Raw genomic sequence first — 20117 nt, forward strand, 5'->3', positions numbered from 1 at the left:
AGATTCTTATGATAGTGGATTTTCACTTAAGAAAAATCAGCCCATTAAAAAAATGAAATGGTATTTCCGAGGCTCACCCAGCTGAGAATAGTGACTGAGGATGCTTCTCATAAGGACATGGCTGGCAGCTGAGGCCAGACACGTTGATGTTGCTTCTGGGCACCACTATGGTAGAAAACCCTCAGAAAGTTTCTTCTGAATATATTTCCAAGGAAAGGGACAACATTAAGCATTCAGACCTGCATATGTGCACTTTTGTATGGAAGCTCCACAGGGAAGTGGAAGATGTAAAAACCCCTTCTTTAAAAAGAAATGAAGAGTTTCCAGTTCTTCACGACTTTCTCTGTTGCATTGTTTAAATTCATCTGAAGTGAGTTCCTAGGATTTTATGCAGGAGTGACCTCACCTTGTGAGGATGAAGCAAGTTTCTTTGTCTAAATGTGTAAATAAGATGCAGACACTTTTAACCATGGAAATGTGGCATTCTGCATGAGTAAGATGATTATTTTAACAAATGCCTGTCTTTAGTTTTAAAAAAATCTTCTTACAAACGGGGATGATTAAAGCTATTGTGAGATCGTTATTGACTCAAGAGAATGCATTTTCTTGGAAGTTTTCATTCAAATCCCATATATTAAAAGAGAAGGTTAATATCCACATCATTGTACAGTCTACAAGTTTCACTTAACAGTGACAGGAAAAAGTTAATGGCGTTCATTACAAAATGTTATATATTTCTACTTTCTCCATTTTAATAATACTTAAAAACATTGAGAATATTTTTGTTGCAAATATGATGACTTGTGCAGTACCCTTTTACTTTTATCCTTGTGATATATGTGGTTATTTAACTAGGCAACCTGCTTTAGAGAGGTCAGTGAGGTCATTCAAAATGATCCCGTAGACCAAGCTCGTTCACCCCACGGCCCTCGGGCTGCATATGGCCCAGGGTGACTTGAATGCAGCCCAACACAAATTCGTAAACTTTCTTAAAACATTGTAAGATTTTTCTGCAGCTTCTTTTATAGCTTCTCAACTATCATTAGCGTTCGTGTGTTTTATGTGTGGCCCAAAACAATTCTTCTTCTTCCATTGTGGCCCAGCGAAGCCAAAAAGATTGGATCCCCCTCATGTTTCTCAAAATACCATAGGCAGGTTCCTGGCTTCACATGGACTCACACCTGCAGGTGATCTCAGCTTCAGAGTAAGAGACTTGTTTCTTGACTCTCGAGTTTTGGAATGGTCTTTAAAACAAACTTACATACTGGTGCTCACTTCCTACTGTTTGGAAAACAGAAGTAGTTCATTTATATCCTCTCTCCAAGGCAATGGCACCAGCCATTTGTTTGTTTGTTTATTTATTTGTGTGTGTTTCTGTCTGTCCACAGCACCTTACTGCAGTTTGACCCACCCGCTGAAGAATGGGGGAATTCTAAACAGGACTGCAGGAGCAGTTGGAAGTAAGGTGCACTATTTTTGCAAGCCTGGATACCGAATGATTGGCCACAGCAATGCAACCTGTAGACGGAACCCACTCGGCATGTACCAGTGGGACTCCCTCACACCACTCTGCCAGGGTAAGAAACTCATTTTCATCCCAGACTTGTTTTCTGTATATTGCTCTCATTTTCATCACTGTCTGAATATAAATGAAGCAGTAACTAAGGATAAAAGGTAAGGAAATACTGAATGTTGGTTTATAACAGTTAGAATTCAACTTTCCACTTGCTGTGCGAAATTTCCTGACATGCAGCTGTATAGCCTAAATTCAGAGAAAGGTTGGACATTCACTAGATCCTGGGTGGAGTTATTCTTTTTTTGCTTTTAATTTGGCCATTTTATTTTTATTTATTAATTTTTTATTATACTTTTAAGTTCTGGGGTACATGTGCAGAACGTGCAGGTTTGTGACATAGGTATACACGTGCCATGGTGGTATGCTGAAGCCATCACCCCATCATTTACATTAGGTATGTCTCCTAATGCTATCCCTCACCTAGCCCCCACCCCGACAGGCCCCAGTGTGTGATGTTCCCCTCCTTGTGTCCATATGTTGTCATTGATCAACTCCCACTTATGAGTGAGAACATACAGTATTTGGTTTTCTGTTCTTGTGTCAGTTTGCTGAGAATGATGGTTTCCAGCTTCATCCATGTACCTGCAAAGGACATGAACTCATTCTTTTTTATGGCTGCATAGTATTCTATGGTGTATATGTGCCACATTTTCTTTATCCAGTCTGTGATTGATGAGCATTTGGGTTGGTTCCAAGTCTTTGCTGTTGTGAATAGTGCTGCAGTAAACATATGGGACAAGCTATTCTAACACTTACTTCTACTTTCTCTTGAAGTAAAAAAAAAAAAAAAAAAGTGTCATCTGATTAAGATTCAAAATAATTTTTCTTGACCATTGTATTAATTTTAAAACATTAATTTCTGAAAAACTCATTTTCCTTGTTTTAGTTTAAAAACATACTTCGAGCTGTAGGCTTTGTATTTTTTTTTTTTTTTTGATTATTTAAATCTAAGGCTTGTTGAAGTTGATTTCAATATTTCATGCCTTTTTTTTGCATTTTATCTATCACATGCATAAAAACCAGGTTTTCAAATAAGGCATTTTAATTTTAGTTCAAAGCTTTGAAGTCATGAAATTTTCATAGTTTTGTCTTATCAAGGTTTATATTCATAATGAAATATATTAGTCTTTGAAAGCTAATTATGATTTATGAGTGGAAGCTCATATCGGATCTCTTTTTTCTCATTTTCATTAGATATTTGATTTTCTGGTATTGCTTTGTGAGACAGTAATAGGTTCTTATGAAACTTATTGTAGGTGTCTTTGACTCTAAGAAGTTGATCAGACATTTAGCCTGTTATTTATGTTTTACCTCTAAAAATTTGTCTTTCATGTAAAATAAACACGGAGATAGATTCAAGTAGTTTACTTCATTAAGAATGATTGGAATTATGATTTTTTTTCTTTAAAAGAATAGTTTTTATTTTAGCAGAAGATATATTTCTCTTTTGCTTTAAATGTTCTATGACTCTATAGAATTTGTGGGAACGTGCTCAGGGTGTCTCTTCTTTGTATTGAACATGACTGAGAGGCAGTGGCATTGTGGATGTGAGATGCGAGAATGTTTATAGAACAGAGTCACAGAATCTATTGCTGAAGAGACCCAACTCCGGCTCAGAGAACGCCTGTGGTCTCTGCTCCACTGGCACTGGAAACAGAACACTAATGCCAAAGTCACAACCCACACAGCAGCCTGGACACAGGAAAGGGGTTCTGTGGAATGGGCAGAAACTCCTGGAGCATTTTCTGTCCTTTAGAGGCGGAGTCAAATTAGAGCCTAACGGGAATGTGCTCTCCAGGTGGAAGCACAAAGAGGTACGGAAAGGGACCTTCACGTCCCAAAGGGACTCTGTGGTGCCAAGTGCACGCCAGTTCATCTTTCTGATCTGTAAACAAGGAGTTCTGGAAACTGTTTACTAGGTGGAAACATGGCTTGCTCTTTCAATGAACGGTTGAGGAGGATTAAAGGATGTCAGATATATGGCTTTTGGATACGTCTTGACTTCTTTCTTCTTCACCCATGGCCTCCCCCAGCGGAACTATTTAATGCTAAGTTAAATGACTCAGAAATACAAATAGTGCACACTGCAGATGAGGCTCTTCTGACACCTTTGCAGTTTTCACCAAGGAATCTGTACATGTCAGGGTGTCTCTTCTTTGTGTTGAACATGACAGAGAGGCAATGGCTCTGTGGATGTGGGACACTAGAATGCGCACCATGTTTTAGAAGAATTGGAGTATCTTCCTTCAGATTCGTTCTTGGCAATAAATAACCTACATGATTTTGTTCTCAAATTATAAAATATTTAAGAAGGATCATCTTTCTAAAACAGACCTGTGACTTTCTACACGTCCTGTTAACCTTTCTGTTAACCCAGAATTAGTATGGTTTGGTTTTTCCTTCATACATTTTGATGTTTGATACTTGGCGGGATCTTAAAAACAATCTAGTTGAACTACTTACTTTTATGTATTTGAAACTGAAACATATAAAAAGTAAGGGACTTAATAATCATAAAAACGTTGGTCTAGAATCCAGTCTTTCTGAGAGCCTGACCAGTGTTGAAGTGGAATTGTTTCCTGCCAGAAGAAATTATGCTTAAAATAGAATCTTGCAAATACCAATTTTGAAAGAATCTATATTTTAAGCATTTAAATTCATTTCTTGTGGAAAAGTTCTTTTAGTTACCTTTTAGATATTTACAATTTGTGTAAAATAGCATTTTAATTATAATATAAAAGTATTTCCATTATAAATAGACTGTAATGCTTAAGACAAAATGAAAAATATAGCAAAAAGTAGGATTTTTGAACATTAAGTTGTGTGACGCAATTAAATAGGCATTTTTATCATTTTAAAAACAAAAATTTTTTAAATGAGTAAAAACGGTTATCTGGATAGGTAAAGGATATTGAGAAGGAATTATAAAAGTTTTAAATAGCATAAGGTTGTACAACAGATACTGGCAATTTATACCCCAACAGTCTTTTGCTTATCCTTAAGGAATTTTTAAAGTTGATTTAACTGAATTTAATGTAAAATATAAATGTGTGTTTTTTGCAGTATACAATAAAGGAAGATTTTATATATTTAGTATTAATTACACACTTTCCTTTTGTTATGTTTAGAATGTAGATTTTTTTTTTTTTTTTTTTTTTTTGAGATGGAGTTTTGCTCTTGTTGCCCAGGCTGGAGTGCAATGGCACGATCTCAGCTCACTGCAACCTCCGCCTCCTGGGTTCAAGCAGTTCTCCTGCCTCAGCCTCCCAAGTAGCTGGGATTACAGGCACGCACCACCATAACCAGCTAGTTTTTTGTATTTAGTAGAAACGGGGTTTCACCATGTTGCTCAGGCTGGTCTCAAACTCCTGACTTCAGGTGATCCACCCACTTCACCTCCCACAGTGCTGGGCTTACAGGTGTGTGCCACTGTGCCTGTCCCTAGAATGTATATACTTCCCTAAGTTGTAGAAACACTTTGGCCTCATATGACACAGGTGGAAAGAGACTTTGTGGGTTTTCAGCTGCTTTTCTTCAGCAAATTGCGTATGGAGTGTTGTGGATTATACTGGGAGCCTTCTCCCATCTACTCATAGATGTGTTGAGCAGTTGTGTATATTGGCCCATGACTTGTTTCCTTCCAAGGGATTCAAAGTCTAATAATGAAAAATAGAATTATAGGCTGAGTACCGTGACTGACAGCTGTAATCCCAGCAACTTTGAGAGGCCAAGGTGGGTGGTGGATTGCTTGAACACAGAAGTTCAAGTCAGCCTGGGCAATATGGTAAAACCCTATCTTTAGAAGAAATACAGACATTAGCCAGATGTGGTGGTGTGCACCTGTAGACCTAGCTACTTGGGAAGCTGAGGTGGGAGGATGACTTGAGCCCAGGAGGCAGAGGCTGCAGTGAGCCAAGATCGTGCCGCTGCACTCCAGCCTGGGAGACAGAATGAGAGTGTGTGTATATAGAAATATAACAGATGTAGCCACATCCTTAGTGAGGTACAAATTGGACTCTTTGATGACTGTCTCAAAAAACATGTAATCAGAAAAATTTTTTTAAATTATAGATTGAAAAAGTTGTTTTGAGGCTGAATTTTAGAACACTTTAAAAAGAAAAAGGCACTATAATTATCATTGATGTATTGCTATTTTCCTCCAGTGTTAAAAATAAAATGTTAAGGGAACCCTATTTTCTATTTGGCCCTTGGAATCTTAATTAGTAATTTCAACTTACAAGGAGAGATATATGGCATTTAGATAATTTTACTTTCAGTTCTGAGATAATTGAAGACATGTTCTGTCTTTGAAAAGTCTAACATTTTTGTTTAAAGAGAGTTAACATAAATGGAAGAATCATCACCATTTATGTGATCCTGAATTACTGACAATTCATAATTGTATGCTGTTAAATAAAAGACTAGGTAAGCTCTTGCTTTAAGATGTTTAGAACTCCACATGGGAAAAACAGTTTTCAAAACCCCCAGCTAAATCAACATGGCACCACATCATTGCCACTCAAATCAGCAAAGAAGTCTTTCATGATTTTATTTTTCCTGCAGATGTTCATATTTGATATAAAACTGGGACATGAGAGTCTCCACCATAGCACATCTGTAGGGACAAAGTTACGGGTTTTACCTCTGACGCCTCTAGGGTTCGAGCGCACTACCCAACATAAAAGTAGATACAAGGGCATGTTTATGGAAAGGGTATATTTTGCAGAATTTCTTGACATATTTATTTTTGTATTCCTTCATATACAGGCAAAGTGATGTTAACTATGTGTCTGTGTTTGTAGATTATGGTTCTAGCTGTGGGTCTGAAGCCTCATACAAGTATTAAGGAAGCCTGTTTTCTTTTGAATTCAAACTTAGCGCTGAGTTAGGCACTGCAGGTACCAAGGTAAATAACATATGTTCCCAGCTCTTATGGCTCTGCTAGTCTGGAGGAAGAGAGACTTATAAACTAGTAAGTACAATTCAATATGCTAGTCCAAAGGAACGGATGGTCATCCAGCGGAAGGAGCACAGGAGGTCCAGGACAGTGTTCTGTGATGGGACGTCTGGGCTGGCAGGTGAAGGAGATGTGGTGGAGGAAGATGGGTTGGAGAGGCCGGCTGGAGCAGCCCATGGAAAGTCTCAGCTGCATGTTTATGTGCCTTTCACCTTCTGTCCTTGCTCAATGAGACGCCTTTAAAGAGCAAAAGAGATACAATCCCGTCTGCATTTTAGGAGGCTCAGTCTTTTGTTGGCATGATGAATGACTGACATGAAGCCTGTCTGGGATTCATGAGTACTTAGTGGGTCATAGTAATGTGTGTTTGAGCAATATGAAGGCTTCCAGAAATACAGTGAAAAACAAGTTTGGCCTGAAAACAGATATAGAAAATACTTAAGAAACAGAGTCCACAGTCTTTCATGATAGCAGGTGAAAAGGAAGAGATAAATCTGGGATGACATGTTTTGGTGGGGACTTGATTGCTGGTAGTATTTGGTACCATTCACTGAAATGCGGATCATGTGAGGAAAAGAAGCTTCATGAACTCGATTTTGATATTTACGCGTCGGGTCCAGGGTGCAAGCTGCCCCCAGTAGTCAGTCTGAGGCTAAGAAAAGATGGAGTTTTGAAAATTATCAGTAATGAGGCAGTGGATTTTAAATTAGTTTAAGATACTGGGTGCTTCATTTGCTTCATCATATTTGACTCTGTAAGTTTTATAAGGACCAATTCAAATGAATAAAATCGTAATTAAAGAAAGACTATCTGCCGTAATACATTTCAAACTGAGCAGCTGTACCAGAAAATAAATAACCGTTTGGACTCTGACAGCATCTCACATTGGGTCAAAAGTGGTTATACAACCTGCAATAAATCATATAGAAGGTCATTGAGATAATTGGGAATATAATTACGGATGCAAACATTAAAATAGTTTAAGACTTCCACATCCAACTTAAAGGTCATCATAGTTATTTAATTTTTTATTTTAAAATAGAGGGCATGAAAACTGTAAAAAAAAAAAAAGGGAAAAATTAAAAAATGGCAAATATCTCTTTGTGGCATTGGAAACTTAAAATCTGCATTGATCTATTTAATATTACAATGATTTTTGAGTTGATATTATATTTTTTCTTACAATACAATTTATATTATCTCCTTTACAAAAATGTCTAGAAGAATATATTGAAATTGTTACTAAAAAATAACAGTTGCTTTTTAATAAATGAGCAAGATCAAACCTGGAAGTCTGAGCTCATTGTCTTATAGGCCCCCCAACAACTGATCTTACTTTAAAGATTTTTTGTCTTACACCAGTTCATTTTTTTGCTAATGACATTGCAGACGAACCAAATTTTGAGAGAAAAATTACTTGGATTTGAAATTTGAGGGTACATTGCAAGGACTATCCCTGTCAAAAGTAGCCCCCAAAAGCCCAGGGAGCCCTAATCTCCCTAAACCTGCTTTCTGCCATATAAAATAGAGATTTTGATTTGTAGCTCCCAGAATGATTGAGAGGATTAAATATATAAAGTAGAATAAGCCTTCAAATCTTACATGTTTGCGAGTTATTATTGTTAGGTCTCGAAGGGGATTTGGGGGGCACCCACTCCAAACCCCAATTTTGGGGCTCAAAGTGGCAGAACCCAGGCCACAACCTGGTCAGAGCCTTACCCCAGATTCAGCAAGTAACAGTTTTGCTACAGCTCTTCTGTGAGCGAAAAGATGGAGCTGGCAAGATGTGTTTCACTGGTTTCAGAGAACTCCGGGTTGTTTTTCTCACTTTGCTTGACCTTTTAAATTATTTCTCTCTGAAAATCTGTGTTGATTTTTATCGTCCTCGAAAAAGCCAGGCAGATCATCTGTCCTCAGGCTTCATTTCCTGCTTTACAGAAAGAAACTCTGCCAAGCAGTTGTTTCCATTATCAGCACACTAATCTTATTCATCTTCAGGAGAAGCCTGAATTAGAACTGAAATTTTCCGTATTATCTCAAAGATCCAGTTAAACTGGCACGTCAGAGTGCACTGCTTTCAAGTTCCCTGGTCAAAGAGAGAGCAACTCCCGAGCAGCTATTTCCTTTGAAGTTCTGGTTCTCATAGCCTTCTATCAGACGTGGCTTTTGCTTGGAGTGGAGTTTGTCTATTGTTTATTGATGATTTGCTAGCATTTTGCAGGCAATAAACAGTACAAAAACAGTCTTTCTCACACATTACATGGTTAAGCTTCTGTTTTTAAAGTCAGAACTTAGGGTTAGATATAGCTGCCTGTATTCTGCTAACACATAGCCTGGCAAAGGATGCGAACTGGCTCAGAGGTGGGTGGAGGAGACAGAGGACACCCGAAGATATGTCTGTGTGTGTCTCTTCAGTCCCCATAGATGCTGTTGCTCACAGATGACGTTACTAGAAAAAAGCACAATGCCTAATTAATCTCACGTGGGATTGAAACTCCAGGCTTTCGGATTCTAAAATCGAAGTTATTTCCATTATGCCACGTATTCACCCCCTAAATATTGTTTACTCACAGACAGGGCATCTCTCAGAGGAAACTGTCCTTTTACTTTATACAATTTTTTTGTTGCACTTTAAGCTCTGGGGTACATGTGCAGGTTTGTTACATAGGTATACAAGTGCCATGGTGGTTGGCTGTACCCATCACCCCTTCATCTCCATTAGGTATTTCTCTCAATGCTATCCCTCTCCTAGCCCCCTACCCACTAACAGGCCCCAGTGTGTGATGTTCCCCTCCCTGCGGCTCTGTGGCCATGTGTTCTCATTGTTCAGCTCCCACTTACGAATGAGAACATGCGGTATTTGCTTTTCTGTTCTTGTGTTAGTTTGTTGAGAATGATGATTTACAGCTTCATCCACATCCCTGCAAATGACGTGAATTCATCCTTTTTTATGACTGCATAGTATTCCATGGCATATATGTGCCACATTGTCTTTATCAGGTCTATCATTGATGGGCATTTTGGTTGGTTCCAAGTCTTTGTCATTGTGAACAGTGCTGCAGTAAACATACGGGTGCATGTGTTTTTATAATAGAATGATTTATAAGTCTTTGGGCATATACCCAGTAATGGGATTGCTGAGTCAAATGGTATTTCTAGTTTTAGAGCCTTGGGGAATTGCCACACTGTCTTCCACAATGGTTGAACTGATGTACACTCCTACCAACAGTGTAAAAGCTTTCATATTTCTCCACATCCTCTCCAGCATCTGTTGTCTCCTGCCTTTTTAATGATCGCCATTTGAACTGGTGTGAGATGGTATCTCATTGTGGTTTTAGTTTGCATTTCTCTAATGCCCAGTGATTATAAGCTTTTTTTCATATGTTTGTTGCCTGCATAAATGTCTCCTTTTGAGAAGTGTCTGTTTATATCCTTTGCCAGCTTTTTGATGGGGTTGTTTTTTTCTTGTATATCTGTTTAAGTTCTTTATAGATTCTGGAATTTAGCCCTTTGTCAGGTGGGTGAACTGTAAAAATTTTCTCCTATTCTATACAAAATTTTTAAAACAACATCATTCTCAAATGTTCGGAGGATATGTTAGGAGACTTGGCATAAATGAATTAATTGGGATATTTTATAAATATTAAAATCCTTCACTTATGAACATAAAGAGCAAAGTAGTTAACACTTTTATCTTGATTTTTATGTGTTGGGTACCAGCCCCAACCTGGTACATGGGTGCCCTTAGTCCTGGTGGTGACAAGGGATTGAGAAAAGGAAAAAAAGACACAAGAGTAGAATTTACAGCATGGGTCCTGGGGACCTACACAAGCGTGGCAACCATGTTGGCCCGAGCTCTGGGCTCCAAACACTTTTATTATGTGCATAACCTCATTGATCTTATGGGCGTGGAAGGGGAGGGTGAAGGGGAAGGTAAGATAGTGTGGGAAGTGGGGAGAGCACTTGAGATCCTTCTAAGACATGCTAAACTAGTACTCTGAGTTTAATCACCATTTGTTATCGGGTGCGGCTGCATCAGAAATACAGTGGATGAGGAGCCACCTGGTCTGAGCACACGCAATGCATCAAGGGGCTTTTTTCTCCCAAGTATTAAGGACAGAGCAATTAAAATCACTCCATATTCCTAGAACCTAGGCAGAACCTAAGGCATTCCGTGACCTCTGTCCTGCAACACTTTTCTCTTCCTTGCCAGCTCCCATCTGCAAAGACCTTCCCTGATCTTGTGAGCAGAGGTCACCTTCCTTCTCAGAGATCTTTGCATAAGTCCTCTTTAGGAGGCCCTCATGCATTCTCCATATTGAGAAGACATTCCTGGGACCAGAGCAGTATTCCCAGCTCTGCAGCCACACCGAGGTGTTCCCCAATGTTACTGAGCTCTCAGATGGTCTTTGCCTTAGGCCTCCTGTTGCCGCTTGATTTCTAATTAACTGCACCAATAATACAGTTTGGTTCGGTATATAAACTCCAGTGTACTCTGAGCCAAGCAAGCTTATAATTATTTAGCTATAATTAACATGGGTCTCCCCTGGCCATCTTGACCCACATTTGTATGCATATTTACTTGCTTCTATTTCATTATCCGTGTCCTCCTCTGTTTCGTGATAATAATACAGTATTTCCAGACATTTAGTTTTCATTAGACGCTTATATAGAAATTCCTGGAATTTTAAATGTCAAATCACATGGTGTGGTGTGTGTGTGTGTGTGTGTGTGTGTGTGTGTCTATATATATATATATATAGAGAGAGAGAGAGAGAGAGACAAAGACATTTATATAGGTTGTAGGCATTATGTCAGCCAGATTGTAAATTATCAGGATGTGAATCAACACAGTCCACATAGCTCAAACTGGCCAACTTCCATCAAGTACATTGTAAAATGAGGTTTATCCTACTTGCCCTTGCTTAAAGCTACCTCACACAATCTTATGAGATTTGAAAGGAGTGCTTGGGTACAGTGCTACGCTGTTGCATGGTCAGGCTCCTGCAATTTAGTGATGGATTCCTCCCATCTCCAAAATTTGCTGGCTGTGTGACCCTGGACAGGGCAAGTGACTTCACTGAAGTTCTTTATTTGCAAATGAACATAAAGGTGCTCCCCAATCTGTTTTGAAGGATGAAACGCAAATGTTGGCATGAAAACTTTATCATAATGCCAGGTAAGAACAGGAGCCTAACAAAAAACAAACTTTCATGCAGTCAGACATATTTGCAACCAGGAATGTATTCAGTGCAAACCTGTTGGTTGGCTGTCAAGCAGAGTGCTGTTGAATGTCAAGCCAACAGTGTTTAGGTAACTAAGCTGGTAACGCATTTCCCTTCTTGTTCATGTAGCTGAAATCAGAGAGTGGTTCTCTTTTTCTGTAAAGGACCAAGTTAGACCTTCAGTCTTTGGGGGTCATGTGTAGTCTCAGTGGCATATTCTTTATCTTTAAATTTTTCACTATTAAAAACAATGTAAAAGCCATTTTTGGCTTGTGAACTGTACAGAAACAGGCTGCAGAGAGGTTTTGACCTGCAGGCCATTGTCTGCCAACCCCGGATCAAATTAATCTTCCAAGATCAGACTGAAATTCAGAGTCCAGCGCAATCAATATCAGTTACCTTCTGCAGTTTACAAATTAGGTCTCAGCATTTTACTAAAGACATAATTTTCCTCTATCATGTGCTAAAATCCAGCATGTTTATTTATGAAATTAAATAATGCGTTTCCTCCATCCACGCTTGGCACACTGAGCATCCCAAACTTCACATATTCTAACTGTGTATGAAATGTGGTTTCTAATAAAAGCAGTACTGTAGTCAGTGGAAATGTGCAGAAATGATAATTTTTTGTAATAGTAGTAGTGATAGGAAGGCCCTCACCATTCTGGACAAATAACTGTACAAAATATGCAAAGTAATATTTTATAAAAGAATCAAGGGTCCTATGCAGAAGAGTGGCTAATAGAGATCAATTATGTATTTCACATTTTTTAAAAATCCTATAATGGAGTTTATCGTGCTTAGCATTGAGAAATAAACCTGACATTGAATACTCAAAATATTTCAGAGAGCAAACAAAGGGATGGTGGGCAGATAGGGGAACAGAGGCAAATGGGAAATAGGGATGAGAAAGTCAGCCAGGGCCGGGTGGGGTGGCTCACGCCTGTAATCCCAGAGCTTTGGGAAGCCGAGGCAGGCTGATTACCAGGTCAGGAGATCAAGACCATCCTGGCCAACATGGTGAAACCCCATGTCTACTACAAATACAAAAATCAGCAGGGTGTGGTAGCAGGCACCTGTAATCCCAGGTACATGGGAGGCTGAGGCAGGAGAATAGCTTGAACCCAGGAGGCAGAGGTTGCAGTGAGCTAAGATTGTGCCACAGCACTCCAGCCTGGCGACAGAGCAAGACTCCATCTCAAAAAAAAAAAAAAAAAGGGAGAGAAAGAAAAAGTCAGGCTGGAACTTTACACTCCAGTAGGAGGAACTTTGAAAATGATGGCTCCTAAATCAATAAAAGGCAAAGAGGAGTAAAAATAGTGAAATGCCCTGTGTGCAGTTTAAGATACCAGCTGACATTGAAGGGTAGGTTAGTCTTTCATTGAAGAGGCACAGAGCCACCTCTACCTGTGAAAGTGAGAGTTTGAAAATGTCAGTTCCTGGTAGAAAGAGCAGTTCCGGAGGAAAATGTGTGGACAAGCCTGGGCGAGAGCTGCAGTGGGTAAACCCCAATGGGCATGCAGGCATGAGCCTCAGGCTACTGGGGAAGGTGGTTTTCCAAAATGGTTAAGGTGGAAACAACTGAGACAGGAAAAATAAGTGAACAGTTCAAAGGAAGTGACCGCTTAGTGCAGGAAAGTGGCTGCACCTGCCAGGCGGGTGGGGCATCTGTCCAGGGACCATCACAGAGAGAATTAGTGCTTTGCGCCGAGGCTGGAGGGCAGGTGTTTATTTCCACATAGGCCATGTCGATGCAGACAGTGTGAGCTTTGCCTGTTTTCCCATTTTTGATGTACTGTTGTCGAGGTGTGAAGTTGCTTCTCATCCTCTCGTTTCTGCTCAGCCCCCAGGCAGTCTGCTGTGTGTCAGGGACCTGGCTGCCCACTGTGGCTTTCCGTCCATGTCAGCATTTCTTACTTCAGTTTCATATTTGTGTAGCTGACCAGTCCTTCTCCTTGGCTAACAGTTCTCACCATGCAAAGTTAACAAGAATCCTCTGGAATATTAGTTTAAAAAGTGAATTCCTGACTCCCAGCACTGCACAATTCCGATTTGACACGCTCCAGGAAGTCTGGAGTCTCTGCTTTCACAAGCACACCACAGGTGCAGGTACCTAATCAGCACAGGTTAAACACACGGACATAAGATGGAAATAATCAACACTTGGGACTCCAAAAACAGGGAGGGAGAAAGGACGGTGAGCTGGGGGTGAGGGTTTCCTGTTGGATACAATGTTTGTTACTCAGGTAATGAGTACACTCAAAGCCTAATGTCTGCCATTATGGGAAGACCAGAGTATTGAAGACTGGTACAAAATCTTTATATATTTTAAAGTTCATGTCCTCTCTGGGTGTGATGGCTCACACCTGTAACCCCAGCACTTTGGGAGACCAAGGTGGGCGGATCACAAGGAGAATCGCTTAAACCCAGAAGGCAGAGGTTGCGGTGAGCCTAAGTTAAGCCACTGCACCCCAGCCTGGATGACAGAGCAAGACTCTGTCTCAAAAAAAAAAAAAAAAAAAGTTTATGTTCTCATGGTTTTCTTATTTTTCTTTGGTCTTATTCAATTATATTGAAAGTTCTTTGTACAATAATTTATTAGCCACTTGTCAGTCATAAGCACAGCAAATGTCTTTGCTAGTCTCTGAATTGAAGCATCTTAATCTTTGTGAACTATCACCTAGAAAAGTCCTCTCTATTTTCGGTTAAAATTGACCTATTTTTCTGAAATTTGAAATATTTCATTTATACATTGAGGTACTAATTTTCTATTCTGTAGCTTCATTTATACATGTAAGTATTTGCTTCATATTCTAGAGTGAATCTGTGTTGGTCTCAGTGTGATCCTGTTTTAAGATGTCACCCTCTTAGACAGCTACACAGTTATCTGAGTGTCATTTATTAAATACTTTGCTGGGTAATTATTTTCTCCACTAATTTTTTTTCACTTGATTTAAAATTCCAAATTCATTCTTTCCTTCCTTGTTTCCTGCCTGCCTGCCTCCCTCCCTTCCTCCCTTCCTTCTAAGATGCAGTTTTGCTTTTGTTGCTCAGGCTGGAGTGCAATGGCTCCATCTCAGCTCACTGCAACCTCTGCCTCCCAGGTTCAAGTGATTCTCCTGCCTCAGCCTCCCAAGTACCTGGGGTTACAGGCATGCGCCAACATGCTCAGCTAAGTTTGTATTTTTAGTAGAAACAGGGTTTTACCATGTTGATCAGGCTTGTCTCAAACTCCTGACCTCAGCCTGTCCACCTGCCTTGGCATCCCAATGTTCTGGATTACAGGCATGAGCCACCATGCCTGGCTTCGAATTACTTCCTATATTAAATCATCTGGTAGGTGTATATCTATTTCTGGACATTCTATTTTTTCTACTGATATGCATGATTTCCTATGCCAAGTCCATAGTGCTTTAATTAAAATCACAAAAAATGACATTTTCACATCAAATGCAATCAAGTACTTTTCCTCACTCTCTATTTTCAAAATTTTCATCAGAGATGATAGGACTTTTGTATTTATTAAGAAGCACTTCAGCATCAGTTTAACAAATTTTAAGAAATAGCATTGGGAATGTGGGGGGTTGCATTTCATTTTTACAAAAAAGAGTAGTAGTATTTTATTATTTAATAGACCATTAGGAGACAAGTTGACGGAGATTTTTGAGAGCCAATTTTGTCTGTTCTTAATATTGCATTACATGCAAAGGAAGATAGTGGCTTTTGCATTACTCAGAATTAATAAGAGGTTTATGTTCCCATTAATACTGAAAAGTGGGCACCACACACACACCCATACATGTACATATACGAATATTCAGATATTTAGCAAGCTGTTAACCGGTATGATGGTATGCACTGAAATTGAAGAACCTTATGCCTTCACTACAAGAGGACATGAAAAGTTCAGATTCTTGGCATCCTTTCCCTGCCACATCTGCTTTCCTAGTACTAATTAAAATTGGGATACTATTAAAAAAGGCCCATAAATGTAACATCTGAGGGTGTTCCAACAGCTCTGCAATTTGGGCTGGAAACCCAGGCACACAGGCACATAAACACCTACGCCAAGAACTGTGCTCTTCAAAGTATTTTGACCATGACACAACGAGCTTGGTGGAATGTTTTCCGGTTCATATTAACGTGATATTCTTTAAAATAACACATCCTTGGCATATCAATTTGTTCTCTGACTGATTTAAAAAATTCCGAAGCTTGTTCTTAGCTATGCTTTCTTAGAGGGTGATAATTGTTACAATCTTTATCGTTGATTCTGGTTCAGAGCATTTGTTTTGTGGATTGGCTTGATATATTATTCGGTTCCATACCTGTAGTTTGGTCAGGTTAATAGAGATAATCATTAAATTCAACTTTTCCATTTAAAAGCTTGGAAACAAAACTTTTGACCTCTAATTGTAATAGTTAGAATTTGTGCAGATGTGGAATCGGGGAAAATTGATCTCAAATGCCCTGAGAGTTGAGACTCTCTGCCATTCGCTCCTACTCTTTAATCTTTCTGAGGTACCATTGATTTTCTTTTAAAAAATAAGTTGTATGATCATTGTATGGAATTCATTATCCAGAAAATTATTTATTATGCCTATTTTCTGTTAATAGGCCAGTGGATTATACATGGGCATTTCATTTAATGGAATGGTTGCTTCTGGATGTCATAGGGAGTAAAACAGCAGACAGCCACCTGAGGGGCACAGGAGTTTCAATTTTGTGCAGATGCTGCACTTCTCTGAGATAGATGCTGCCTTCGTAACTGGACAAGTTTGGTGATCAAATTATAAATATATGAAGTGACATATTTGCAGCAAATTCATGTAGTAGAGTTCAGGTCAGCTGTGCATTAGGTTGTGTTGATGTCAGTTGGTGGCTGTAATGGTACTGATGAATGGTAGTTTTTCTGCTCACATTTTCCAGAAAGCCTTAGTCATTCAAATGGAAAATGGATATTTCATTTATTTTTAAATTTGAAAATCTTGTGAGAAATAATTCACTTCAGCTTGAAAATTACTGTTGTGCATATGGCTTGAATTTTTATTTTTAAAAATTTATGTTAGACATACATTTTACTATTTTATGTTGTGTTTTACTTTAACTTCTGGGATACCTGTGCAGAATGTGTAGGTTTGGTACATACACGTGCCACAATGGTTTGCTGCACCGACCAATCCATCATCTAGGTTTTAAGCCCCGCATGCATTAGGTATTTGTCCTAATGCTCTCCCTCCTCTTGTCCCCTACCCCCCGACATGCCCCGGTGTGTGATGTTCCCCGCCCTGTGTCCATGTGTTCTCATTGTTCAACCCTCACTTACATTTTAATGATCCTTTCAGCATGAAATTATATATATACAAATATAGTTTGGATATTTGTCCCTGCCCAAATGTCATGTTGAATTATAATTCCCAATGCTAGAGGTGGGCCTGGAAAGAGGTGTTTGGATCATGGGGGTGGATCCCAAATGGCTTTCTTCTATCTTAATGACAATTAGTTTGTTGAGATTAGTGTTTGACATCCCCACCCACCTCTTGCTTCTGCTCTAGCCATGCGACAGTGTGACATACTTAATCCCCCTTGGCCTTTTTCCATGATTAAAAGCTCCTCCAAGACCTCTCCAGGAAGTGAGCAGATGCCAGCACCATGCTTCCTATAAAGCCCACAGAACCATCAGCCAATTAAACTTGTTTTCCTTATAAATTACCCAGTCTCAGGTGTTGCTTTATAGCAATGCAAGAATTGGCTAATACAGAAAACTGATACCAAGGAGTGGGGCATTGCTGTAAAGATACCTGGCAATGTTGAAGCAGCTTTGGAACTGGCTAACAGGCAGAGGCTGGGAGAGTTTTGGAACACTCAGAATAAGAAAGGCAGATAAAGGGAAGTTTGTATCATCTTAGAGACTGGCTAAATAGCTGTGACAAAAATGCTGATGGTGAGATAAACAATGAAGGCCTGGCTGATGGAGTCTCAGATGGAAATGAGAAACTTATTTGGAATTGGAGCAAAGGTCATGCATGTCATGCCTTAGCAAAGAGCTTGGTGTCTTTGTGCCCCTTCCCTAGGTGCCCCTTCCCACAGATTCCAGAGATCTCTGGAACTCTGAACTTCAGAGAGATGATTTAGGGTATCTGGTGGAAGAAATTTCGAAGTAGCATAGCATTCACGATGTGTTCTGGCTGCTTTGTATAGCCTATGTTCAGATATGGGAGCAAATAAATTACTTAAAGTTGAAATTTATATTTAAACAAGGGGCAATGCATACAAGTTTTAAAAATTTGCAGCCTGGCCAAATGGCAGAGAAGAAAGCAAGCTTTTTCAAAAGAGGAATTCAAGCAGTCTGTGGAGCAGCTACTTGCTAGAGAAATTTGCATGACTAAAAGGGAGCCAAGTGCTAATATTCCAAGACAATGGGGAAAAGGCCTTGATGGCATCTCAGAGACCTTCATGGCAGACCCTCCCAATATCGACCCAGAATCCTAGAAGGAGAAGATGGTTTCATGGGCCAAGCCCAGGGCCCCATGCCCTGTCATCCTCAGGACACTGCTTTCCATAGCCTGGCTTCTCCAGCTCTATCCTTGACTCGAAAGTATCCAGGTAGAGCTCAGGCCACTGCTCCAAAGAGTACAAGCCATAGACCTTGACAGCTTCCATGTGGTGTTAAGACTGTAGGTGTGCAGAATGCAAGAACGAAGAATGCTTGATAGCCTCCACCTAGATTTCAGGGTATGTATGAGAAAACCTGGGTGTTCAGGCAGAAGTCTGCTGCAGGTGCAGAGCCCTCACAGAAAACCTCTAATGGGCAGTGCCAAGGGAAATGTGGGCTTGAAACCCTACACAGAGTCTCCAGTGGCACACTGTTTAGTGGAGCTGTGAGAAGGGTTCGCTGCCCTCTAGACCCTGAGATTGTTGATCTACCAGCGGTTTGCCCTCAGCGTGAAAAAACCACAGTCAGTCAGCTCCAGCTCCTGAGGGCAGACTTGGGGGCTGCTCCCTGCAAAGCCACAGAGGTAAAGCTGCCCAGGGCCTTGAGAAATCACCCCTTGCAGCAGTGTGCCCTGGATGTGGGGCAGAGTCAGGGGAGTCTCTTTTGGAGCTTTAAGGTATACGGACTGTCCTGCTGGGTGTCAAACTTGAATGAGACATGTAGCCCTTTTCTTTTAGCCAATTTCTCCCTCTTGGAATGAAAATGTTTGCTCAATACCTACATCTCCATTGTATCTTAGAAGCTACAAACTTTTTATTTTCCCAGCTCATAACTGGTGTTAAAACACGTGCTCTGAATGAAGAGACCCCCTAAACAGCTTTGTGTGAGCAACATGGCTGTTTATTCACAGGTGCAGGTGGGCTGTGTCCGAAAAGAGACTCAGTGCAGGGCGGTGGGATAGGAGTTGGTTTTATAGGTTTGAGATGGGGTAGGCAGTGGAAAGTTACAGAAGTCCCAGTTTAGGGCAGTTTTTTGCAAGCTTGGGAGGGTGTCGGAGGGTCTGGAGTCAACATCAGTTACTAAGTCCAATTGCCTTATTAACTGAGGTGAGAATAAGGAACAATAGAAGAATGTCTCCATGTAATTATGCACTGTAGGGGTTGATCATTCTTCCTCTTTTCATGGTCTTCTAGTTACTTCAGATTTTCTAACTGGAGGAGGCCACCCAGAAGTGTTCGTGTTGGTCATGGGGGTCACCATGGCAACCAAGGTGCTGTCCGTCAGCCTAAAAGACCTTACATTCCTGTATTTTTATATTAGTAATATAGAGGAGAAAGAAGTGAAGAGTGGAGGGCAGTGGACTAGTAGGAGGGCTGGCACAGAGGGGTGACAGGGTGATGTTTCTCAGGGCTTCTTTCAGCAGGATTGGGGGTGGCACAGAAACCTAAAAATGGGAAAGAGTTGACTGCTGGGAGATCTCAGGGCAAGGGGTGATCCTGTGGGGTTGTGAGAAGGAGCATTTGTTGTTTTGACTGGATATTGGTTGTATATGATTGTAAGAATTGAGAGATTAACTGGAAAACACAGGATTTAAATAAGAGAAGGAGAAAGATAGGTATCAGAGGACTAAGGATGGAAGAAGCCGTGACTCCCAGTTAGAGAGTGTCCAGCCAGTCCAGCCAGGTCCAGAATGACCATTTGCCTGATCAGCGAGCTTTTGGCGTCTATCTTTTAATCTATTGATGGCATCGTCTATGAGGCCGGACTGGTTTACATAAAAACAACATTCTTCATTTAGGAATAGGCAAAGACCTCCCTTTTCAGCAGTCAGTAAATCAAGACCTCTCTGGTTTTGGAGGACAACTGTAGCTAGGGAATTTACTTGAGCTTGAAGAAGGGATCATGATTGAGTTAATTCTGCAG

General features: G+C 40.1%; 1 protein-coding gene across 3 annotated transcripts in view; it reads left to right on the forward strand.

Moving 5' to 3' along the window:
* The window catches only part of CSMD1 (CUB and Sushi multiple domains 1), a 2098967-nt gene that overhangs the window by 1884799 nt on the left and 194051 nt on the right, over window positions 1-20117 (forward strand). For all 3 annotated transcript variants that reach the window (XM_003940706.3, XM_074384178.1, XM_074384179.1), the window contains one exon: window positions 1389-1577. In XM_003940706.3, the coding sequence (XP_003940755.2) occupies window positions 1389-1577 (189 nt within the window). The remainder of the gene's footprint in view (window positions 1-1388; window positions 1578-20117) is intronic.

This window comes from Saimiri boliviensis, chromosome 13 (assembly GCF_048565385.1).
Source record: "Saimiri boliviensis isolate mSaiBol1 chromosome 13, mSaiBol1.pri, whole genome shotgun sequence".
NCBI lineage: Eukaryota > Metazoa > Chordata > Mammalia > Primates > Cebidae > Saimiri > Saimiri boliviensis.